The sequence below is a fragment of the Mirounga leonina genome, unplaced genomic scaffold (genome assembly GCF_011800145.1).
Source record: "Mirounga leonina isolate KUSES-001 unplaced genomic scaffold, KU_Mleo_1.0 Mir_168, whole genome shotgun sequence".
NCBI lineage: Eukaryota > Metazoa > Chordata > Mammalia > Carnivora > Phocidae > Mirounga > Mirounga leonina.
The window spans coordinates 74,537,450-74,563,454 of record NW_023270426.1 but is presented as its reverse complement, the minus strand read 5'-3'; the positions used below and the strand labels follow the sequence as shown (position 1 = coordinate 74,563,454).

Genomic DNA, 26,005 nt, shown 5'->3' with positions numbered 1-26,005 from the left:
GGCCCGACTGTACTGCGGATCACGGTTTATGGCAACCCCGAGCTGAGAGCCCATTCCTCTGCTCCGTCTGTGCAGCCGGCTTCCCCGCTCCGATCCCTGGGAGCTCTGCCGCACTCAGGCATCCCCCGTCTTTCTGTGACCTCGAGGGTCCTGAGACCATACTGTCCCACGAGGGTTCCACCCCCTGCTTAGCCACCGGAGTGACGTCCCTCAGCAGAGCAGACTTTTAAAAGTTCCGATTTTGTGCTCTGAGGCTCTTTCACTTGCCAGAAGTGGCCGATGGAGGCCCCTTCCCCCCGTCTATCCTCCCAAATATCGCCTCGGATTCACTTCTCTGCACGTCCTGCCTTCCAGAAAGTGGTCGCTTTTCTGTTCAGAGAGTTGCTGCTATTCTTTTCTTCGATCTCCTGTTGAGTTTGTAGGTGTTCAGAATGGTTTGATCTCTATCCAGCTGAATTCCTGGGACCAGACGAAATTTAGGTCTCCTACTCCTCCGCCATTTTGCTCCGCCCCCTGATTACCATTTCTTATTGATAACTGATACACTGCCTGTAGCATAGATAATAACCTAGAATTTAGGTTGTTCACTTTTAGCTCTTGAGTGTGATTAGCAGAGTCAGGAACTAAAACTTACCAATTCCAAATTTAAATATATTTTAAACCAAATGCTGTTGCTTCTTGGAATAGTGATTACAGAACAAAGGTAAAACAATTTAAATCTGATTTAGTGTTTGGAGAGTTCCTGACTTGGATTTTGAGTATACATCCTACATGCCCTTTAAAAAGTTTGAGTCTTCTAAGATTTTTCTTACCTGAAAAGTGTTCATTCTTTCATTATCATAGGCGATTGGGACACTTGGATAATACCATGAACAGTTAAATCAAGTACAATGCCAGAAATGAACAAACAGTATTTTTTCCAATCTTATATCTTGATTTAGGATGGATTCTGTGACTCCTTTCTCACTAGTAGTGATGACCCGATTGATTAATTTTTAGATTGTTAGTTTCAGATGTGTCTTCCAACTAGAAGGAATATTTGGGGTTTTATTTAGGGACTAGAAGGGGGACAGTAGGAAAAAGAGTTACATATATGTTTTGGAATATTTCTTCTCATAAAAATGGCTTAGCGCTTGAGAGGAGAGAAAGCTGCTGATGGATGCCTGGGTTAGCCTTTTCCTCCTTGGTGACTCAGGGTGCTCCAAACCTATAGGGCAAACTGCAGAGAGAAGCTGTAGGTACCTATTGACAGAGGCCTCATGGTGTTTCTCCGTGTGTCAGGATATCTTTTTCTGGTGTTATGGAAAGCCCAAAGATGGGAAGTGGCTCAGCTGGTGGTTATTCTGTGCACCAGGGATTTTTGGTTCCCACTCCCTGGAACAGTACTGGTCACAGAACAGGAAGAATCATTTCTGAAATAAAAGTTGAGGCACTTTTTACTCTGAGCCGTGGCTTTCGGCTGAGGCCCAGAAATGAGAGTGTAAGGCCAGCTAAGATATTCTCAATGTGAAGGTCAGTCCCAGTTGCATATTCTAAACCAGGAAGAAAGAAAAAAAATAGACATTTTATTTTAGAGAGTAGGTACAAGATTTCTGTAATATTTCTGGAATGCCAGAAAATAAAAATATGTCAGAATATTTTTTAATTAAAAAGCATTAATGTCATTCCTTTGTTTTCCAGTTGCACACATTTAAAAATAAAGAATGAAATAATATGGTGGTTTTGCCTTAATAGTATATGATCAAGAGGTCAATGTACAGGTCCCTTGGTTCGGATATGCTAAGCTTTTGCCGTGCGCTAATGTTCGGGTTGTCCTGGGTTAAGTTTCATTTATTTTAGTACTTTAAAAAATCAGGTTTTAAAACTTTTATTTGGAATGCACTTCCAAAACTTTTGACACACTAAAGCACACTCTACAGTGCTAGTGACTGAAATGGGTTCAGAATTCCATGAACTGTCTTTTTTTATAGCAGATCTCTGACCTTGGTCTGAGGAAATGAAAGAGAAGTACACAACCAGTCCAGTGAGATGAAATAATCTCTCCTGGCTTGCATTCACATTTGACTTAATTTGCCCTTAATTTATTTAAGCTTTGATTTTTTTTTTTTCTTATTTAAGTGAAACAGTGTGAACATTTTATTTTTTTAACTGAAGAGAAGTTCTGTAACTTAGCTCCTGCTGGGTAAAAAAGTGACAGGGCTGCTTCGTGCAGCTGTTTGTAGTTCGTTCGGTGCTCCCAAAATCTTCTGTGGAGAAAAGGAAGGGATTTGGGGAAAGGAAAGTCCTAGGAAAAAGTCAATTAGAGACTGCTGCCTGCCAGAGTGAGAGAGAAGGCGCGGAGCATTGGTACACTAAGACGCAGAAATCCAATTAACAAATTCACATTTCTTCAGCAGAATACAGTGAGTAAAATTTTGGTGAACTAGTCAGAATTCCTGCCACAGACATCAAAACGCTGACAATTTACAGACTCTTAAAAAAAAAAAAAAAAACTGTTCTTCATTTTAAAAACGAACACGTAAATAGGGAACTGATTATACTTCTTGTTCTAAAATGACCTTTAATTGTGTGGAATGAGATTGTCGCTTTTCATTATTTAATCCTCACATGTTGTGAAATTTATGTTCAAATATATCACCTTTAAAAACATGGAGCTTCAGAGCTATAGATCTTGCATTTGATATAGTTAGAGGGACAGATACCTGATCTCTAGAAACTTAAATCAATGAAATTATCTTTAAAGTTTGGTCCTGATGTCAGATTTACTCACTCAGCCGTAAGCAGTTAATAAATGGGTTTGATGCACCTAGTCCTGTGTTAGGCCCCAGTGACACAAAGGTCATGTCCCTGACCTGTAGGAGCTTGCCTGTGACTCTCGTGGGAGGAACAGTCTCCTAGGCTGTGGTGGGAGAACGAGCAACATCAGTGGGTGTACAGAGGGCAGTCTCTTACTCTGACCGTGGGCATCTCAGGCAGTTGTACAGAGGATGTGCACGGGAGCCATGAAGGCTGAATTATGCTTTGATAGGGAATGAAGCCAGCCTGTAACTGCTCCGGGTGGCTCAGGGTACTATTGCTGTTAATGCATTTTTAAATTTTTTTTAGAATCAGACTAGCTCACTATATATTATATTTTATGACTATGGGTTTGTATGCCTGCATGTTAATTTAATCAATTATTTTATTTTCTTTACTCACTACAAATTAGAAGGCTACTATCATTGTACCCAAAGAATTTAACATATTTATATATAATTTATATTTAAAAAATGTATAATTAAATATATTTATACATTTATATTTTATATTAAAAATATGTAATTGAATATAAATATATATAATTTGTATATAAAAAGGATTTAGCATATTTATATATAATTAATACTTTTATATATTAAATTTAGAAGTATAAATGCCATTTGTGTGTTGATGACTTCCGAGTTTACTTGACATCTTTTCTAGGCTATCTAATGGGCGTCGCAGACATAACATATTCAAAACCAAACTCTTTTCCTACCTGCTACCAAAACATCTTAGTTATTGCAACGGTGCCTTCCAGGAGCTCAAACTAAAAACCTTAGCATCAGCTTTGATTCTTCTTTTTCTCTCATGTTCCTTCATATATTTGTCAAAAAATTCTGTTGATTCTACTTTCAAATATATCCAAAATCTGATCTTCATACCACATCCAGCTGCTGTCACTGTGTTCCAAGTCACTGATATTGACTGGGTTGATTCAATGTAGCCTCTCTGTGCTTCCACCTTTGCTCCCATTCTAGACTCATACATAGCTTGAGGATCACGTAAAAATGTAAGTTAGATTATGTCATACTCCTACACAGACCCCTCCAGTGGCTTCCCAAATTCCTCAGAGCGATCCGTACTTGGTCCTACAGGGTTTCATATAGTCTGTCCTTCACTCACCTCTTTGGCTATGTCTCCTGTTAGTTTTCTTTCTGTTCACTCTGCTACAGCACCTCTGACTCCTCACTGATCCTCCAAAATATTCTGCCTGTTCCCATCCCAGGGCCTTTGCACTAAGTCTTGCCCCAGACATCCCCATGTTTTGTGTGCTCCCTCACCTCCTTTGGATCTGTGCTCTGTGATCACCTTTTCAATGAGATCATCCTTGACTGCCTATTTATTTATTTATTTAAAAAATTTTACTTATGTATTTGAGAGAGAGAGTGCACAAGTGAGAGAGACAGAGAGCATGCGCACAAGAGGTGATGGGGTGGGCAGAGGGAGAGGGAAAAGCAGGCTCCCCGCTGAGCAAGGAGCCCAACTCCGGGCTCCATCCCAGGACCCTGAGACCATGACCCAAGCCGGAGGCAGACACTTAACCGACTGAGCCACCCAGGTGCCCCTTGACTGCTTATTTAAATTGCATCCCATCTCCCTTCCCTCCACTGTTTTCCGTCTGCCTTGCCTTGCTTTATTTTTTCTCTATAGTCCTTAGCACTTCTAACATACTGTATAATTTGTTTACTTATTTTATTTATTGTACCCTTCACCTGTTTCCAACTGGGAGTATAAGCACCCCATGGATAGGGGTTTTTGTCTGTCTTGTTCACTGCTGTATTTTTAGCAGCTAGAATAGCCTCTGGTATATAATAGGTGCCTAGTAAGTACTTATTGATCATATGAATAATATCTTCTGCATTCTTTTTTGAGTGATTGAAAGAGGCTGAGCTTTACAAATTATTTTTACACATTTAGGGTTTAAATATCAGTAGCTGTGCATTAGAGAAGTGATTCCCAATTCAGGCTGGGATCAGCTGGGTATCTTTTTTGGAAACACTAACAACTGGCCTTACCCCAAGCCAATGAATCAGAATGTTTAAGGATGGGGCCTGGTTATCAGTATTTTTTAAAAAGTTCCCCATGTGATCCTAATGTGCGGCCAAGTTAGAGTCAGGTGCTTAGGAGACGTTTAAGTAAGTGAATGAATGGATGAAAATTCACAACTATCCAGATTTGGACCAGCTCAAGCATTAAGATTGGATGTCAAGTGTTTGGGATGAGAGCTTGGTCCTGAACAGCACAGACTGGGAAGGGCTGGTTGGGGAGGAGGAGGGGACAGGGAGGGGAAGGTGAAGGAGTTGACAAAGAGGGGACTTCCACGTACTTGTCGCAAGAAGGGAAGGTTGTTCCCCTGGTCCCTTGGCAGCTGCTGCCAATTGATGATTCCTATCTAAAGGGCATAGTTATGTTGGGGACTGTCTAGTTAATAATTTGTGTTAGGCAAGTATATTGTATTTTGAAGCCTCACTGATTTTCTGTGAAGTAATTGAGAAGGCTTTGTGGAGAAGATGAGGTAGGAACCAGGCAGTTGAATAAATGGCAAGGAGAGAAGAAGACACAGTTCCAAGTTATCTGAGTAAAAAGAGTAAATCGAGAGCAGTTTTAAAGTAATGAGCACAGCTCTTTGAGTACACTGAGAACAACCTCTCAAAATTTGGGGAAAGAGATTTCAGCTAGCTGAAAGATTTCAGGAAATGGTGGGGTAGACAGTGAAGGGCTTTGATAGGCAAGTTCTGGGATTCTTTTTTTGCAGTTGAAATATTTTTGTTTCCTAAAAGTTTCAGAGAAGGTGAGAGATATGGTCAGAGTTATTTAAGGAAGATTAATCTGGCTGGTAATGTGCCAAGAAGGAGTTAGAAGGGACAGCTCTGGGAAGCAGTGCAGTAAAGTGTGCTAGAAAGCAAAACAGGATGTGAATAAAATGGCAAAAGATGTCAGATCTAGTAAGAGAATGGCAGAATGAAACAGACCTTGGATTTGGGAATAATGCAAAGAGACAGCAGCCCAGTGTGATTAAGAAGGCAGTGGTTGGAAGGAATTCATAGAGAAGGTGTCAGAAAATTAACATGGTAGCCACCGTGGATATGATAGCATCCAAGACCCTGGGAGTCCTTTTTTCATGGTTAAATTTAGAAATTTTTATTGTCTGTACTGGGATCTCAGGCTTTTTGAAAGATTTCAGTTCTACCCTGAGGTTCCTGGTTCTATGAGGTGCTGCCCGATATCCTAAATGTGGCTTATCTAGCTCTTATTACCATTTCTATACTTGAGCGCAAGACTTAATAAAGCTGAGGTTCAGACCAAGGTGATGAGTAGAAGGGGTGCCCTTCATTCTCTGCCTTGTTCAACCAAGTTCTCTAAATGTAGATATCAGATCCTGTCAAGGTGGAGAAGCCGTCCTGTGCTCATGGACAGAAATTCCATCTCTGCCCCTTTCTTTTCTGTTCCCAGCAGTCTTAGTTTCTTCCCTTTTTTCCCTGTTTTACCCATATGAGACCTGTGCTGCAACTCCCTTCCTTTATTACTTGTGTTCCCCTCCTTGTCCTTAAAAGGAGACTCTTCCCCAGGGAAACTGCCTTTCTCGGACCCTTCTGTCTCCCATGTGCCTCTGCTCTCTCCCATGATCTCCATCTTGGCAGGTGACAGATACTTGCCAGATGAGTGTGTGGTGCTGATCTACATCCCCAGTAACCCTGTCATCAGCAAGACAGCCTGTTTTAACCTTTGACTTTTCTCCCTGCAGATTACACCTGATTGCTTCGAAACCCAGTCCCAATAAAACCAACATCTGCAGGGCTGGCAAGAAGTAATTTAGGACTGGTTGGCATTTGAACATATTTAACTATGCAGAAGTTTTTATTCTTCTTAAAAATTATCACCTCCAACTAGCTTCACCTAAGTAAGTTGTCCTTGTTAGCCCGAAATGGTGGTCCTGTGAGGCCTCTTACCTTGGTTCATCCACCATAGTCAATCTGCACAATTGAGGATTTTGTTTAATTTTTTACTTTTCCAGGGTCTTAAGAGAACTTGGAAGCCATTTGAGGTCTTTTTATAATCCTTCAAGACTCTGTTTCCTAGGTAACATTTTAGTGTCTCATTTTATACTTAAGTACATACATGGCTGTACCAATCATTGACTAATTTTAGTCTTTAACCTGAATTAGTTATAAATAATATTTTTTCTCAATAAAAGAAGAATTAACCTGAAAGTTGATTACCTGCAGTCTACATTCTGACTTGAGTTTCTTTTAAAATACCTTACTAAATGTTTAAAAATTAGAGTGAAGCATTTAGGAAATCTTGATTGTAAGTCTTTGTTTATTCAGATCCTCTGTGATTTGTATAACCCAAGACTACCAATGAATTTATAAGGAAAGTAAGTTTAATTAAAATGTCAGTTTCCTAAATGTAATTGTTTGTTTCACACTATGAAGGATTAGTTTAGGGAGCTTTATATGAAACCCTGGAGGGCGCTTTTATGACATGCCTATAGCAAGGGAAGAAGTGTGATGGATTTGACAGAGCTGTTTGTAGAGTTTTCAATAAAAATGCTGTGTCCCATAGAGGAGCTCAGTACGTGTCCTTGTAATAATGCTGGTTTCCAGGAACTTGCCTCCTGGAACTGCCTTTGGATACTGTCAGATTTCATGTTGAACTGGCCAGAGTAGTCATAGGGAAGGCCACATGAGCATAGTCAGTGACTGTCACCTGATCATAAAATGAGCTTTAATTGAATCCGAGAGTAAAACACTCTCAAGATGTCAGAATGCTACCTGTGAGAGCCGAAGTAAATCTGTTTCCTCATGTATGAGTTTGTGCTCCATTGGAAGGGTGAGAAATGTTCCATTTATGGATAGTAAACAGGGCACTATCAGCCAAAAGTGGGCCAGTGTCATTTTTTGACCCACCTTGCATTGAAGAATGGGGCTGGATGCAGGATTTCTAAAAGTTAAAGAGTCAATCAACTAGAATTAGAGTTTTTATTACATATAGATAGTTTTGGGAATTGTTACTTTTTGCTTTTCCATGAGTTGTAGCAGATATCTTTGGATTTCCCCACATCTGTAAGATAATTTAGATTTACCAACATCTCTCTCCCCATTATCTGTACTCTGATAAGTTATTCAAAACTGTTTGGTCCTCAGTTATCTTTCCTAATGTGAGGGGACTGAAATGGCATAAACAATTTTAAATTTTCCTCTCTACAGAGATTTATTACAGCCTCCTTCTATGTCCTGGTTGATGAAGTGATTTTTTTTTTTTTTTTATCGTGGTCAAATGTACATAACCTAGAGTTTACGTTTTAAACATTTTTAAGTGTACAGTTCAGTGGTATTAAGTACATTCACAGTGTTGTGATAAAGATAATTTACAGTGAAGGAAGCTAAGAGCTGTGTAAGAATTCACATAAAACTTTGTGTCAGAAGCTGTGCTAGCCCCCAAAATATACATGTGTAGGAAATATTTATGTGGCTGGGTAAAATTTTTATGATTTTGTGTCCTCCTAGTGACTATAATAAAGAATAATTGGAAAATAAAGTGATGCTATGTATGTATTATATATGGCTATATTTGATAGTTCACATATGCATATGGTTACACATAGCAAAATTCATCCTTAACATTCATAGGCTTAATAGTCATGTTTCAGAGTATTTTCCAGCATCTCTAAGGTCCATTTTATATATTTCTGATTTTGTATGGTATGGATATGAGTAGGGCTGTACAGATATGAGTAGGGCTGTGAGGACATAAGCCCAGCAAGCCATCCAGCACCTGCCACTCAGAGAGGCTATTTGGTTCTTTTTGTGTTTCCAGATAAGTATATCTCCAACAGTAATAAAGACTTTTGGATGTTGACACCTAAAAGAGCTAGAAAAAGAACAAAGTTCAAAGCTAGTAGAAAGAGGGAACTAATAAAGATTAGAGCAGAGATAAATGAAATAGAGAACAAACAAACAAAAAAACCAGAAGAAAATATCAATGAAACCAACATCTGGTTCATTGAAAAGATAAACAAAATCGACAAACCTTTAGTCAGACTCATCAAGAAAAAAAGAGAGGACTCAAAATCAGAAACGAAGGAGGAAAAATCACAACTGACACTACAGAAAAACAAAAGATTCTAAGAGAATATCATGAAAAATTATATGCCAACAGATGAAACAACCTAGAAGACATGGATAAATTTCTAGAGACATACAATCTAAAACTGAATCAGGAAGAACTAGAAAAGTTGAACAGACTGATTACTAGTAATGAGATTGAATCAGTAATCAAAAAACTTGAAAGTAAATGTAAACTAAACAAAATGAAATAAGATAAAAATTCAGGTCCTCCCTCACACTGGTCTCATCTTAAGTGCTCAGTAGCTGCATATGACTAGTGGTTATCATACTGGACAGCAGAGGTATAGAACATTAGCATCATCAGAAAGTTCTCTGGGACAGTGCTGTTTTAGAGTATTTCTTTCTCTCTGACCCAGCGGCAGTGGAGATTCCAGTGTCTTGTCTTATCTTGGGGTTGAAGCTCAACTGACTCTCGGGTGGAACTTGGCTGTCTCACTTCTCTGAGGCCTTTGGGTAGGATTACAGCTGCAGGGCAGCTTCCTGCAGGACTAACCTGCTCCCTCTACAGAAGGATTTGAGGGTGGCGTAGAAAAGACTCGCCAGTCCTGGGTAAGAGGGGATAGTCTGTTTTCTTGCTTCTTCAGGTTTTTGATGGAATTCAGTTCTTTAAGGTTGTACATCTGAAGCCCCTATTTTTTTTTTTTTTTAAGATTTATTTATTTGGCAGAGAGAGAGAGAGAGAGAGCACAAGCAGGGGGAGCGGCAGGCAGAGGGAGAAGGGAGAAGGAGGCTCTTTACTGAGCAGGGAGCCTGACGTGGGACTCCATCCGAGGACCCTTAACGAAGGCAGACGCTTAACGACTGAGCCATCCAGGCGCCCTGAAGTCCCTATTTTTTTACTGGCTTTCAGCTCAGGGCTGTTACCGTTTTTAGAGGATGCCGACATTCCTTAGCTCCTTGCTCTCTTTCTCCATACTCAAAGCCAATCGAGGCAGGTTGAATCCCTTTCACAATTCACATGTCTCTTGCATCTTCTTCCATTACATCCCTCTGATGTTAGCTGCGAAAGGTTGTCTGCACATAAAGCCCGGTAATTAGATTAGGACTACCCTGTTAATCCAGGATAATCTCTCAATCTCAGAATCCATAACTTTATTTTATTTTTTTTCTAATATTTTATTTATTTATTTGTCAGAGAGAGAGAGAGAGATAGAGAGGCAGGCAGAGGGAAATGCAGACTCCCTGCTGAGCAAGGAGTCCAATTCAGGACCCGATCCTAGGACCCTGGGATCATTACCTGAGCCGAAGGCAGGCGCTTAACTGACTGAGCCACCCAGGCGTCCCAGGAATCCATAACTTTTTACATCTGTGAAGTTTGTTTTGCATATAAGTAACCTATTAGGGCATAGACATATTTGGAAAGGGTGTTACTTGGTTTGCCACTTGCCTCCAGATTAATTCTTTGCATGTTATTAAGCAAAAATAGCTTATTTGATTTGTAGCTTATTTGAAGAAGATAATTTCTATCTTTGTGTAAATAGTATTAGTAATTTTCTTTGGAGACTAAACATCAGGGGAAGACAGGAAGCTTCAGGAAAGGAGAGAAAATAGAGAAATGGGGAAGGTGAAACCTGGAGAAAATCTTTTTTTTTTTTCTTCAAATTTTTATTTAAACTCTAGTTAGTTAACATATAGTGTAATATTGGTTTCAGGAGTAGAATTTAGTGATTCATCACTTATATATAACACCCAGTGCTCATAACAAGTGCCCTCCTGAATCCCCATCACCCATTTAGCCTGTCCCCCTGCCACCTCCCCTCTAGAAACCCTCAGTTTGTTCTCTATAGTTACGAGTCTCTTAAGGTTGCCTCCCTCTCCTTTTTTCCTCCTTCCTTTATGTTCATCTGTTTTGTTTCTTAAATTCTATGTATGAGTGAAGTCATATGGTATTTGTCTTTCTCTGATTCATTTATCTCACTTAGCATAATCTACTCTAGCTCCATCCATGTCATTGCAAGATTTCATTCTTTTTGATGGATGAGTAATATCCCATTGTGTATATATGACACCTCTTCTTTATCCATTCATCAGTTGATGGACATTTGGGCTCTTTCCATAATTTGGCTATTTTTGATAATGCTGCTGTCAACATTGGGGTGCATGTACCCCTTTGAATCAGTATTTTTGTAACCTTTGGGTAAATGCCTAGTAGTGCAATTGCTGGGTCATAGGTCAGTTCTATTTTTAACTTTTTGAGGAATGTTTTCCAGAGTGGCTGCACCAGTTTGCATTCCCACCAACAGTGTAAGAGGGTTCCCCTTTCTCCACATCTTCGCTAACACCTGTTGTTTCTTGTGTTTTTAATTTTAGCCATTCTGACAGGTGTGCAGTGGTATCATGGTTTTGATTTTTGTATTTCCCTGATGATGGGTAATGTTGAGCATCTTTTCATGTGTCTGTTAGCCATCTGGATGTCTTCTTTGGAAAAATGTCTATTCATGTCTTCTGCCCATTTCTTAAGTGGATTATTTGTTTTTTGGATGTCGAGTTTGATAAGTTCTCTGTAGATTTTGGTTACTAACCCTTTATCAGCCATGTCATTTGCAAATACCTTCTCCCTTTCCATAGATTGCCTTTTAGTTTTGTTGATTGTTTCCTTCAGTGTGCAGAAGCTTTTTATCTTGATGAAGTCCCAATAGTTCATTTTTGCTTTTGTTTCACTCACTTCCAGCAACATGTCTAGTAAGAAGTTGCTACAGCTGAGGTCAAAGAGGTCGCTACCTATGTTCTTCTGTAGGGTATTGATGGTTTCCTGTCTCACATTTAGGTCTTTCATTCATTTTGAGTTTATTTTTGTGTATGGTGTAAGAAAGTGGTCCAGTTTCCGTTCTTCTGCATGTATCTGTCCAGTTTTCCCACCACCATTTGTTGAAGAGACTGTTTTTTTTTTTTTTCCCATTGGCTATTCATTCCTGCTTTGTCGAAGATTAGTTGACCATATAGTTGTGGGTGAAAATCTTTACTTCTTAAACAACATTTTATATTGCTTTCCACATGGTGAAACACACCACCCATAATAGTTCAATTTGGAGTACATTGATAAAATATCATCAGGGTATCCCTGAATTAACCATTTACTCATATCTCATCTTTTAAAAAGTGAGAAAACCTATATGAAAGTGGCATTATAATCATGAAGATAAATATCCGAAATTGAACAATGTTAGAATAATCTTATCAAACTGTAGGTACTTAATGTAATATATTTAACAGCCCCCCCCCCACCTATTAGGTCGCTAACTTTTGATTTTCATGAAACATTAATAAAATCTGTTTGATTTTAATGTTTATTGCCATTCATATATTTACCATAGATGTCTGCATTCATTTCTAATTTAGTATGTAAAATATTATATGAATGAGTGTAATTTAATTAGATATTATCTATTTTGAATATTGCATGGTGATACTCTACCTTGTAATAAACTATATAATTTTTGAGAATGAATATAACATTTACCTTTCTCATCTTTCATTTTATTTATCTTATTAGCTACGAAATCTTTCCAGCTTGGACCTACGTCATATCACTGAACTGGATAATGAAACCGTGATGGAAATTGTCAAAAGGTGCAAAAATCTTAGCTCTCTCAATCTCTGTCTGAACTGGATCATAAATGACAGGTAACCATTGTAACATCTTAAAAACACTTTTCCAGAGGGAAACATATGTTCCATTGACCAATACTAATTATCATTATGACAAGGCATGTCAATTTTAGAAAATTTAATGTAGCCATGCCTTTTAAAATAGGTATGTTTAAGATTTGAAAGCCATCTAGCTGTATACTTTTCATCCATCCATTGCTCATATTTCTGACAAGGTTATATGCACTTTGATTCAAATGCAATGATAACAACAGCAGTCTGTCGAATTTTTCTTTGTCACCCACCCAGGTATATTGCTTATTTGTTACTTTAATATTTTTGCAACTTTGTGGTTGATTTGCTGTTCACTTGTCAAAGAAAATGATTCTAAGAAACCATTTCAAACATGAGACGCATCAAGATCCTTTCTAAAGGATGATATTTTGTTCTTTGTATCAATATAGTTTGTTTTGGAAATGGAAGTCATATGATAGACAGTTTAACATATAGTGTAAAAATGTGTAAAATGGATAGTTTTCTTCTTATAAACAGTGATGAACCCATTTTTCTTTGAAATATTGCATGAAAGAAAAAAGATGAAAGAACCCTTGAGAGTAGACTTCTTTATAACGAAAACAAGCACAGAGTAGCACTATTTTCATTACTGTCGATTAACTGAGGTGGGTTCTGAAATACAGGCATGAGACAAGATGCTTGCACAGTGACTTTTAGGGGTAAGTGTTTTCTTTTTGAAGATAAGCCCCCCAAAATATTTTGCTTTCGAAATAGAAAGTAATATTTCGGCTAAAATTAGAACCTATTTAGATTTAAAGACTTTTTCATAAATAGGAGCAATGATTTATTAAGTTTGTGTCAGATAATGCTTTAAATTCAAAATACTTTCTCTTTCCTCTTTTAATTTCCTTTTGTACTTAAGATGAAAGCTATATGGACTCCATTTTCTCCAATTATGTTAAAGTTCTAGTGACACTTTCTTAACTTGACCCACGTGACTCTTATGATTATATGATAGCCTTTGACTTGGCTCTTTCTTAGTAAAATTTCCTTGAAAAACTTTCTAATCTAGTCATATGGTCATCATTTATAAAAGGTGTTTATTGGCTTTGAGTAATAGTCATACAAAGTACATCGACAAAATCTACAGAGAATTGATAAGAATTAAAAAAATAAAATTTTTCTCTGTAGTCAATATTCTTCTACATTCGATTAGATGACAACTTAAAATAATCTTTTAAGCGTCTTTTGTAACATCTAATGAGATAAAGTGCATAAGGAAACATTATCCTATGGTGTTTTGCATTACTTTAATATTGAGATAAACCGCTTAGTAATGTATCAAAAGGAAAAAACTGTTTCTCCAACAAAATGAGTAAGAAAATGATTGCCTTTTATTCCACAACAGTTTTCTGTGTACTTGACATATGTAGAAGAATCAGTAATTAGAGAATACAGGGGTAAATAAGAAGTGGTCCATATATGATTAGAAGGGTTTTCTTCTAAGAAGTAAACATTTTGCTTAGGTTTATATCATTTAAATAGAGATATTTAGAGATTTCTAATCTTCTAGCTCTTCAAATGCTTATTTAGTCGTAAGTATTTACAAATGAGAAAGTGGGCAGCCCTCACTTTGTCTTTCCTTCCCTTTGTTAGGCGCCATGTATTCAAAGCTCTTGCTATTTCGATAATTCTTTCCTACTTAACTCTGATGGTTATTTGGTATTTGATCCTAAATATATGTACTGTAGAGATTTATTTGCGAGGAATGAAAGTGTGTTTTTATGTTTTTAATGTAAAAGTTTGGATTAATTGAGAAAACATGCATTTTAATGAGGCTGAGCGGTAGAGTTTTAAAAATCAGACTCTTTTAGGTTTTAATTACACTCCTTGCACTTATCCTGTGTACTGTAATAGAAGTTTCAAACATTAAAACCCACTTTGCAGTATCATCTAAATTACTCATCTCATTGTTCTTGCCATACTCTATCACTAAGCTAAGTAATATTTGTAATTATATTGGTATAAATCTAGGACTTCCCATCAGACTTAATTATAATTTCAGCACTTAGCTGAGATGGGTTAGTCACCTTTCATATAGAGGGCACTGGAATGCACTAATGCATTTAGCCTATCAATTAGCGTGTTTTACATTTGTTCGTTATTCTTATCCTCTAGTAAATCAGGAAGCATTTATTAACCCTCTACTAAATAAGTGGAACTATGTCTCAGACTCTTGGACACTGAGTCCCTCCTGTTCTCAAAGGTGCTCTCTTGAGGTGACATAAGACTTAATGAGTGAGAGAATAGTGAGCCTTGGAAGGATAGAGGAGGAGGAAAGTAACCTTTATTGCCCAGGTAATTGATAGGCACTTTACATGTGTTCTCTTTTAATCCTTTCAACATCTTTTGTTTAGTGGAAGGTCATACTATTCCTATTAAATGCAGACCATTTGTACGACTTTTCTTTGGCTTTGCCAACAGATGTGTTTTTCCATCATTGCTGCCTGAAAAACTGGGGGAAGACAAACGAGAAAAAGCAAATGGTGGTTGATGGGTCACTTTTCGATTTCATAGTTGGGATTCACATAACTAACATTTCTATGTAAAATTCTTAGTTTTTAAAAGTAATGTCATTTTCTCTTTCATAATAAAAGTGTAAGAGGAACTTTAGATGTTATTTTATATATTGCACATATGAAAGGGATCAATGTTTAATGCTGCTGGCTTTGAGAAAGGATTCCTTGCACAAAGATAAACTTTGATAGTCAGATCTTTAGATATAAGACTTATCTTGGACTTTAAAAGTTCTTATCTGTAAACTTTCTTTTGAAGTTCAAAATTTTAAAATATGTAGTAATTGAAGGTCTTTAGTATTACACTCTTGGTATCTTTTAGCATTTTGTGGTTCTTGAAGTGATGTGTCTAAGACACGCTGTTCTTTATCTTTGTTTTTCTAAAAGCACGTTTTGTGTTTAGAGAGTTAAACAGCATGATATTTTCTTGTATTCAGAAGGATGGTCTAGTAGTCATTTGACATTTACCATTGCTTTTGAATACAAATAAAATCCAAGTGGTTTATGAAAAGAGGACACTGACTATTTTTATCAGTGACTTAAATTAAACATCTGGTTGTTACATCTTCTCTACTGTCTCTGACTCTAAGTTTATTGAAATGTTTATTTGTCTTTGATATAAATCTTTTGTTATTTCACATCCAATTTGGTATTCATCGTTTTTGTATGTTTGGCACAGAGTTAGCCTGCTTTGGATGTAACAAGCTGATAATGTGAAAAACTGAATGGTTCTGAACATCTTTAGTGATAGACGTGTAATGGCTCTTTTGTTCTTTTTTGCCAAGAAGAATTAAATGAAATCTAATAGATCTTTACAAAAGCTATTTAAAAATTTTTAATTGGCGATCAAAGAAGGAATTAATCTCCCCATTTTCAGTTTTTAACATTAGTCCTGAGAAAAGTTGAATCACATGATCTATATACCCATTATCAAATATATGATCCATTCATTAACTGTTGACCATGCTTGCTAATGAATCAGGATAACAATTTAAGAGAAATGAAAATTTCTCTAGCATCCATCAGCTAATGTTACAAAACATAACAAATACCAGGCTGGTTGTTAAAATAGGTTATGTTGCCAACTAGTCGAACTTGCCTAGCTAGCGATTTATTCTTTGAATTTGCAGTAAAAAAAAAAAAATTGAATGTATTAAACTTGTTGAACATCAATAACTAAGGACACTTTCTTTAAAGAGTTAATTTTGTTGTGTGAATTTTATATGTATGTCAAGAGAGCTATTACATCAGTGGACATTCTAAAATTCGGAAAATTATAAATCTTAAACTATTGTGACCAGTTTCTTTCAAATATAAAATAGCATTTATAATATGTTGCCATTTCACTTTATATGTACTGGTGTTTGGAATAATAACTATGGGTATTTTCTCTTAAAATAAAGCTTTTTGATAAGACCAGTTGAAGTTGCAAACGTGTGGGCTACGGCGGAGTCCTGTCCATGAAGCTATTTTGTTTGGCCTATGGAATATTTAAAAGTTGAAATAGTTGTGAACACTTTAAAAATTGGAATAGTTTGCATAAAATTCCGAAGTTGGGCTCCCTCTTGGAGAAGTTGCACATCTAGCAACACTGGACTCACATTCTTTCCAGGATGAGGAATAGGCTGTTCTCTCTGGCCATTCTCCAGTCCTTCACCATTGCTACCGGGCATGATACATTCTTTTGTATTATCTGTCTATTCCCAGTCTACAGACTGAATTCTCCTTTACCAAAATCAAGATTGTAGAGTTTTGTTTTGTTTTTTTTTAGATATTTCTTATTTCAAACCAAAGAGTTCTCTTTAAATGGAGTCCAATAAAATATATTAACAAATAATAGTTAATTGGTCTACCTACATTAGTTCTTCATTATTTTAGACATCAGAACTTTGGCCAATGGGTGGAAGTTACAACAAGAAATGAAATTCAGCTTAAAATGAGTTAAAAACTTTATTTTCATCCACTGCCATCCAAAATGGACACCTCCACTTAGTGTTCAAACAAGAGTGTTATCCAAAAGTCTCCTGAATTACAAAGAGAGCTGCTGGTTTATAAACTTCCCTCCGACTTCAAGGCTGTGATTTAAAATTATTTATTTATTTATTTAAAGTTATTTATTTATTTATTTGACAGAGAGAGAGACACGGCGAGAGAGGGAACACAAGCAGGGGGAGTGGGGGAGGGAGAAGCAGGCTTCCCACTGAGCAGGGAGATAGATGTGGGGCTCGATCCCAGGACCCTGGGATCATGACCTGAGCAGAAGGCAGACACTTAACGAGCCACCCAGGTGCCCCTAAAATTATTTATTTTAAAATGAATTGATTTCCAGTGTGCAGTATTTGACTCATGATTTCTTTGTTGATAGCATTAAGAAAAATCTTAACACTGTTCTTTCTCTTTTCTTCTTCTGTGTATAACCCTTTCTAGTCTTTTAGGGGTACTTGGGTTGAAGTAGTAGAATGACAGATTACTCCACCACCCCTTTCAGGGAGACTGACAGTGCCCTGGCTCATGGAAAACTCAATGAGGCTTTCTATAAAGATTTTTCTAACTCCCTTGATCTTCTCTGGATGTTTATTCTGTTTCTTCTTTCAAATTTCCGTTGATTCAATAAAAAACGGTGACATTTAGAAATAAAGTTCAGAGAGGATTTGAGCAGGTGTTGGTGATATAAACTATTTGCCGAGTGCCCATTGTGTTTTATTTCCAAGAATTGTTTTGTGAACATATGCTATATATTGTATTTATAAGTGTTCGAGGACTGGGCGGATAATCTACCGTCTTCCTGTGAATGTCATGTCACAGTGGACTTAGAATTTTATTTCATTTCAATCCCCTAATATTACTTAATTCTCCTAGAGACTGAGGTTTAAAGATTGCCCAAGGGGGACAGACCTATCCCTTAAATCCAGCAGGCATAGTTGAATTTGAGTTTGAGAATATTTTGTTTTCTATTAAAGTTAAGTGGTCTGGAGGAGAGGAATACTTTTCACCTTGGAGTATTGAGGGTGGAGTTTGAACACTTTTCTCTAGTAAAAGTCTGAAAACTTGGACATCAAGAGGCGGCAAAAATCACACTGGCTTTGGAAGCAGCTCCGAGGTGGTGTTTATAGCAGCACTGTCCTGCCTGTGTAGAATGGGGAGAAGTCTGTCTGCATGCTTTTGGTACCTAATAATGTGGCTGGGCTGGTCAGCGGGAGCTTTTGTAAAACTGAGTTCTAGCTTATTCTTGTAATCTACTGCATAATCTTATACTTTCTCTGATATTTATTCATATCTTTGCAAAAAGAGTAAGAAAGGTTTTATTGAGTTCTGAGGGAGTTGTAGAGACACGGTGGAGTCTTTCTGTGCTAGTGACACTTATTTAAGCTTGGCATATTTTTTGACACTCTTTTTATTTACAATTATTTGTAAGACCATCCCTGGAAGAATAGTATGGTATTAGGGTAACTACTATTCAGGTTCTCAAACCATCTGTAAAAATATGTCTTCTGTGTCTTTCTACAGAAGGACCCTCTCTTTTAAACTATGATTGGTGCTAGGGGCATCTGGCTGGCTCAGTCATTAGACCATGCGACTCTCAATCTTGGGGTTGTACGTTCAAGCACCCTGTTGGGCATAGAGCCCACTAAACCAACCAACCAACCAACCAACCAATCCCTAATTGGTTCTTGTAATACTAGAGAGGTCAGAGAGTATAATATTTTCTCTCTTTTGTTTTTTGGACTAAGGATCATAACAATAGCTAATAATAGCTATATCATTTATTATAATTTGTGCCAGACATTGTGCTAAGTGTTTACACACATTATTTCATTTAGTCTTTACAACAACCTTGAGGAAAAAGTTAACCCCATTTTCAAATGAAAGAATTAAGGTCCAGGTAGCTTATAAGTAGTTACTGGTGGAATCAAGACTGGAACCTATTTTAATATGTCTTCAAAGTCTGAGCTCTAACCACGAAGGGCTCATCTTCTCTCAGTACCTTATTCTGCCTCAGACCTGGAATGACCCTAATATCTGGATTTGCTTATGTCATTTCTGGTCCATTCTTGTTATTTTGAAATTCTGTCAGGTTTAGTATCTGTGCTGTGCTGTTCTCTTCTGTGTTCCAAAGTGTCCTGGTTTGGGTGATAAATTACATGGTCATCCTACCTCAGGCATCAGACTATGTTTGATCATCCTAAACATCATTAGAATGTTACCTTCTCTTTTTCCAATGGGGTATCTGATAGGTGACAAGTTTTGGATATCTTACATAGAATTGTAGATTTTCAAAATAGCTAATTTTGTAATGAAAAGCAGTTTTTCCCCAACAACCCCATTTGTAAATACTCTTCATTTCTTACTAAGTTCCTTGAGGAAAAGTAGAAAGTCTTGCCCATTTTTGTGTCTTGTACCATGCCTGGTTCATAGTTGGTATCAAAAAGAATTTCACAAATGATCTTTGAATAGGCATTCATTTAAGCGTATGATGACACACATTTATTTTTTAATTTTTATTTTATTTTATTTTATTTTTTTAAAGATTTTATTTATTTGACAGAGAGAGACACAGCGAAAGAGGGAACACAAGCAGAGGGAGTGGGAGAGGGAGAAGCAGGCTTCCCGCGGAGCAGGGAGCCCGATGCAGGGCTCGATCCCAGGACCCTGGGATCATGACCTGAGCCGAAGGCAGACACTTAACGACTGAGCCACCCAGGCACCCCTTAATTATTATTTTAAATTTAAATTCAAGTTAGTTAATATATAGTGTATTATTAGCTTCCGGGGTAGAATTTAGTGTTTCATCAGTTGCATATAACACCCAGTGCTCATTACAAGTACCCTCCTTAATGCCCATCACCCAATTATCCCATCCCCCCATCCACCTCCCCTCCAGCAACCCCCAGTTTGTTCCCTCTAGTTAAGACTCTGTTATGGTTTGCCTCTCTCTGTTTTCATCTTATTTTATTTTTCCTTCCCTTCCCCTATGTTCATCATTTTTGTTTCTTACATTCCACATATGAGTGAAATTATATGATATTTGTCTTTCTGACGCAGATTTATTTTTGCACATATTTTATTATCTATAAATGCTCCATGTCAGTTGTAGCAAATACTTAATCATTGCAGAGTAAAGGAGAATACCGGGTATATATACTTTGAGCAAGTTGTCACTGAGCTAAAAAGAAGTTGACTATACTGAAGGTTTCAGTACCTTTGGTAAGATATGATTGCCATAACTAATTTGTACCGTTTCCCCTAGTATATGTGATTTTTTAAGTAGCTGATGATATAAAATGATTTTTGCATCTATCCTCAGATGAAATTTTTAGTGCATTCAAATTCAAGGAACTTTTTCATTGTTTGGTACACAGTAATACTGAATATTGGTTCTTTCGGTACTTCTAGTAATTGTCGTTTTTAAGGAACTATTAATTGATATATATTCTGGAGTATTTAATCTAATAAAATCCCTTGAAAGGAAAAATCTATATGAGATGTATATGTCTCAGCTTGCTTTGATTTTTAACTCCAATTCTGGAGAAAGGTCGGAAGCTGGATTTGATGTGGATTAATTTGTCTTTTTGGTTCTCCATGTTCACATTATTTTGTCTTAAAGAGTAATGTGAATTTTTATGGTAGTTCCGACATATAATGGTAATTTTAAATTTCTGCTTTGTCTTTGGTTCCTATTGAGCAATAATACGTAAATAAACATTTCTACAAATAATAATTAACAGAGCTCCTATAGAATTATATTGTTAACTTTTCTGGATGTGCTACTCTAAATGCTGCTATTGCTTTGTGTTTTTGTGTTTTTCAGGCAATATAAATGTGAGTAAACATATATTAATCATTTCATTTGGGAGATTAAAAAACGTGTGTCTTACATGGTATGAAATCAGAATTCATGATCAGATTATGGGAAGAATGGGACATGTTTTATGTGATGATGAATGCAGTGCTGTATCCTCATGGATTTGGAGGCTTCCTAACCTCAAACCTGTTTTAAAATTGCCAACAGTGAAGAAAAATCTTCATTTATTGATGAAAATGATAATAGCTTATTGATTGCTTGGACGAATTTAGGACCATCCCTCGCTTCTCCAGTTCCCCCGGGAGTTGTCTTATTCTTAATCCACAACCAGAAATGGTAATTAAAATAACTCGCTGTTGTCAAAATTTTTGAACGTATGATAAATGAAGCCGAGTAAATAGTGAAAATATGAGAAAGGTGATTAAATCTGACAATTTTCCTGTAACACGCTTGAGATGATAAATATGTCTTGTGATTAGTTATTAATTTAGTGCAAGGGATTTGCTTCAGCCTAAAATATTTTATAAACTGTGGCATAAAGAAATATTTTAGAAGATAGGTACACACATGTTTAACCAGAGGATAAATTGCTGGAATTTGATTGGTAATAATTAAAAATGGCAGAGCTGACACATATGTGCCTGGGCTATTTTCTGTGTGACAGTCCTTTGAGAAATTAAGAAAGAAGACATGAAGATGTGAAGACAAGAAGAATGACAGAGTACTTTCTGCTTGAGCCCTTTGCCTCATGAAAATGGAAGGGCTTTACGTCTATTATTCCCCAGCTGATAAAATATTTCATTGAAGGTAGTATAAGATAACTCCTCACTTACTGAAGTCAGAAGAGCAAACTTGTTTCATTAACAGTTATAGTTGCACTACTGACAGTTTCCCTTAAAATGAATGGGAGTTTCTTTAAAGAAAAGATGAAATAATAGTGGTGGTTGTAACGAGGTCTGCGTCATGTTACTGTCTGGCTGAATCTGCGGCAGTCACTCTGCAGGTGGCATCTATCATTTTGTGGCTGCATAATGTTTTGTGTAGGAGTTTCTCTCCTGGTAAGGAGGGCCTGTGTCTTCGTCTTGGGCCCCTGCCCCCATCTCAGCCCCTGGCACCTCGCATAGGGCCCAGCTCAGAGAAGTAATTTAATACCTGCGTGGTGAGAGAATTATAAATGCTGCTTTTGTAGGATGTATAAATCTGCTTTTAAATTTGGCTTAAACTCTGGCTGAAATCCAGGCAATTGGTTCAAGTGCCCTCTTTCTTCCAGATTTATTTATTTCTGAATAAAGTTGATATGTAATAAGGTGAGGATTTAATGTCATTGTCTGGCTTCAGATAGAGCTTGCTTTATGTATTGCATGCTAGTTATCTGAAAGCCATAGCCTCCCTTTTTGAACAATAAATAGGATTTTAATTTTGAATCACTGGGTTTGCCCTTTTAATAGGGTTTTTGGAATACTTCTAAATGAAGAACCAGCAACTTCACTTGCCTTTCATATGTAATGATACTTTGTGTTAATTGAAAAGAGGCAGAGGAGACTGTTACAGCTTTTTTCTGCTTCTTGGTGAGAAAAGTACGGCTGAGAAAAAAATTGCAAGTTTTTCCTTAACTCTTCTTGTAGCACTTTTAAGTGCTGCTCTTTAAAGTATGTTTAATATTTGGTTAATTGCTACTGTGAACCTAAACATACTGATTAAGGCCAGGTTCACATTACAACAATTATCTGGTTAATTGCTCTGGTGCAAAAATAGGCTAAAAAATCATCAGAACATCAAGTTGTGAAAGCACTGGCAGGAGTTTCAAAACCACCAAGCATACCTACTGCAAATCACATCAGCAAAGCAATTAATTTAGGCTAATTGCTTTTCTGTTTGTTCAAGATGCACTTTGGAACTGTCTTTTGAAATTGTGGCAATTAAGATTAGTAAGCAGTATAATTAAAGAACGTTAGAATAGTCACTATTTTTCAAAAGTGATAACTATTCCATACGAACTTGTAGAGTATATCTATCACTCGTGTAGGGCTTTGAAATAATTAAAGCGAAATAAGAGTGTTTTAGATATTTACAGGATTTCCTGTAAAAATAAATTGCGAAGTAGATTATCTGTACAGGAGCTATAGCCTGGGGTTATCTTTAATCTGAAAGTATCAATTAGAATGATCTAATTTCAATATGCACGCTAAATTGCCTTGTTGATGCCAGAGGAGAAATAACCTCGCCCCCAAAGATGGCACTGGCTAGCGATATCTTCTCTAGCTGAATGTGTATTTGGCTTCTTATGTGGCTTCTCATAAAATAATCAGGACTTTTAAATGTCTTAAAAACCGGATTAGGCACACTTCATGTTACTGAAGTTTTCCGTTATTGAGTATTATAATTTTGGCAGCATCAGTTTGTCTAAAATTGAAAACTCCTTGAGTTTCCAACTGTTTCTCTATGAAGCAATGTTATAACAGATTCTCAGCTGAAAAAAAATGGCAAGTTTAGGAATCGGTTCTTCATTGGAAAATGTAGAAATGTCAGTGGGGGAATTAGCCATTCCTCAAACTGCTTCTCGGCTCGCCATATTGTCAAACAGCAAGAAGCTCTTTCTTTCACCTCTCTCCTTCCATAAGGAGCAATTCTTATCGTGCGGTGTGTTTAGTGGCATATCCTGCCCCGTGAAATTCTCCAAAACAAACAGATTTTATTGTATTAAGGACTGTGACTCTCAAGATAAATCTTTTGGAGACACACATCTTAAAGGAATTGTAGCAATTATCATTTTGTGACTTCCTGTGGCTGTGATAAGAAAGTGAGAAAGATATTTGTTAAAATGATATTTGACACAATAAAGTAAAGATACATTTCAGGTTTTGTTTTGGCATTCTACTTTTTGTTTCTTACAAGATATAAAAATTATTTTCTTTAATTTATTTCTTCTTAGTCTCTCCTTAATTCAGTATGAATAGAGCTCTGGGCCTTGCTAATTAACAGCATCACAAAACTGAATTTTCCTTTGTGATCGTTTTCATGGAGAAGAACAAAAGTATATATACTTTTTACAATGATATATTTTTCTTTATTTTCTTTTACATACTACATAGTTTCTAGAAGTACTTCATACTCGATCCTGATTTCTATTTGTTGTGGAATCTTCTATTAGAAAACTGCTTGTTGAAGGTAAAACTATTAAATCAGATGAAAATAAATTTATTGAATTAAGCCAATAGAAAAGGTTAGCCCAGAAAAGCAACCAAAGAAACCTACATGATGGTATCAGTCACTGGGACTGGGTTCTTCGTCTTTTGAAATCTGTCACTGAAGCAACAGAACAGATGTTACTCTAGTTTGGAGTAAACTCAAACTAGCACTTCTTTTTGGCCTTCAGAACTTGAATTCTGCAATTATTTAATGTTGAAAGATAGCCTAGGTGCTATAAAAATTTGTCACCCTTTTGCAGACTTTAGAACATTGCAAATTACAGCCACAAGTTTTCCCCATCCCTGTATGCATGCCTTTGTGTGCTGTGACATTGCCTATCCTCCCAACAACAGGTGGCACCAATTTCCCTATCCTCCTGCATCTAGGCTGGCTTTGTGACTCTCCCTGACCAGTAGTACCTAGTGGAAGTTATGTTGTGGGCCTCCTAAGCTTTGGCTTCAGGATCCCTTGCAACTTCTGTTCTTGCCTTTCCGGAATGCTGCCACCACCCAAAGAAGCCCAGGCCAGTCTCTCTGAAGATGAGAGACCACATGGGAGATAGAGGGTTGGTCAACAGCCAGGAACAACTGTCATATGTGTGAGTGAAGTCATCTTAGACTACCTAACTTTAGTCAAGCCTTTGGACTCCTGCAATCCTGTGAATGAAACCAGCAGAACTACTCAGCTAAGCCTAGTCCAAACTGCTGGCCCGTGGATTAGTGAGCAAATAGAGCGTTTATTGTTTGGTTGGTTTTTTTTCTAAAGCTACTAAGTTTTGATTGGTTTGTTATATGGCAATCAATTACAGAGACTTTGTACCTACTCTTTGTTGAGAATTTTATATTGTTAGGCAAGGTGCCAAGAGTGTTCTATTTATTATCTTATTTAATTATCACATTAACTCTATGACATAGGTATTTGACATAACCTGTTTTATAGATGAACTAAAATGATACTCACAGAGGTAAAGTATCTTGTTGACGATCACAGCTAATAAGTGCAGAGTCGGGACTGAATGTAGATCTGTTTGACCTCAATCCCATCTATCAAACTGCCTCCAACAGCTTATTCTGAGTTTAAAAATATAGTCGGTTGCCATAAGCAGTTAAATCTACCAACGGAGTCTGTTGAATATAAGTGCTAGCCAAATAGCATTATAATAAAATAAATATCATTGAATAAAATAAATATTATAATAAAATAACCTCCATTTGCAGTTTCTAGTGTTACTATTTAATCTTGAGTATTTGTCTAAAAAATGCATGGGAAAAAAGACAGCTCTTCTGGTCTCATAAGAGCTTTGAGTCTGAAGGGAATAGTTGAATACAGATTTAAAAATACATGAATATAAGGCCTCAATTCTATGTATACAGTTGAGCCTTGAACAGTGCGGGGTTAGGAGCGCTAACCCCCTGCACATTTGAAAATTGGTGTGTAACTTTTGACTTCTCCAAATCTAACCACTGCTAGCCTGCCATTGATTGGAAGCCTTAAAGGTAATATGAATGGGCAGTTAACGCAAATTTTGTATGTTGTGTGTATTATGTGCTGTCTTCTTACCATAAAGTAAGCTAGAGAAAAGAAAATGTTACTTAAAAAATCATAAGGAAGAGAAAATACATTTATAGTACTGTATTGTATTTATAAAAAAAATCTGTGTATTAATGGACCTGTGCGGTTCAAATCTGTGTTGTTCAACTGCTATATTAAAACAGTTTTAGGGGTTTTATAGTTTCAATAATATATTCTTTTTTACTCAACTGTCATATTAGGGAGAAATGGAAAGGAAGAGACCCTTCCTTGGAAGTGTTGTGGCTGAGGCTTAATCACCATTATATTTTTACCTTCAGCACTTATGTCTTCTAATAATCAGTCTTGTAAGGACTTAGCTTCTATGTCAT

The 26,005-nt window shown here is 36.8% G+C and overlaps 1 protein-coding gene across 4 annotated transcripts in view; it reads left to right on the top strand.

Moving 5' to 3' along the window:
• The window catches only part of FBXL17 (F-box and leucine rich repeat protein 17), a 514,999-nt gene that overhangs the window by 184,287 nt on the left and 304,707 nt on the right, over window positions 1-26,005 (top strand). For 3 of the 4 annotated variants that reach the window (XR_004681048.1, XM_035015017.1, XM_035015015.1), the window contains one exon: window positions 12,427-12,557. Coding sequence is in view for 3 of the 4 variants with exons in the window: in XM_035015017.1 (XP_034870908.1) it covers window positions 12,427-12,557 (131 nt within the window). In the remaining variant the exon portion in view is untranslated. The remainder of the gene's footprint in view (window positions 1-12,426; window positions 12,558-26,005) is intronic. The other variant, XM_035015016.1, reaches the window with a different exon arrangement.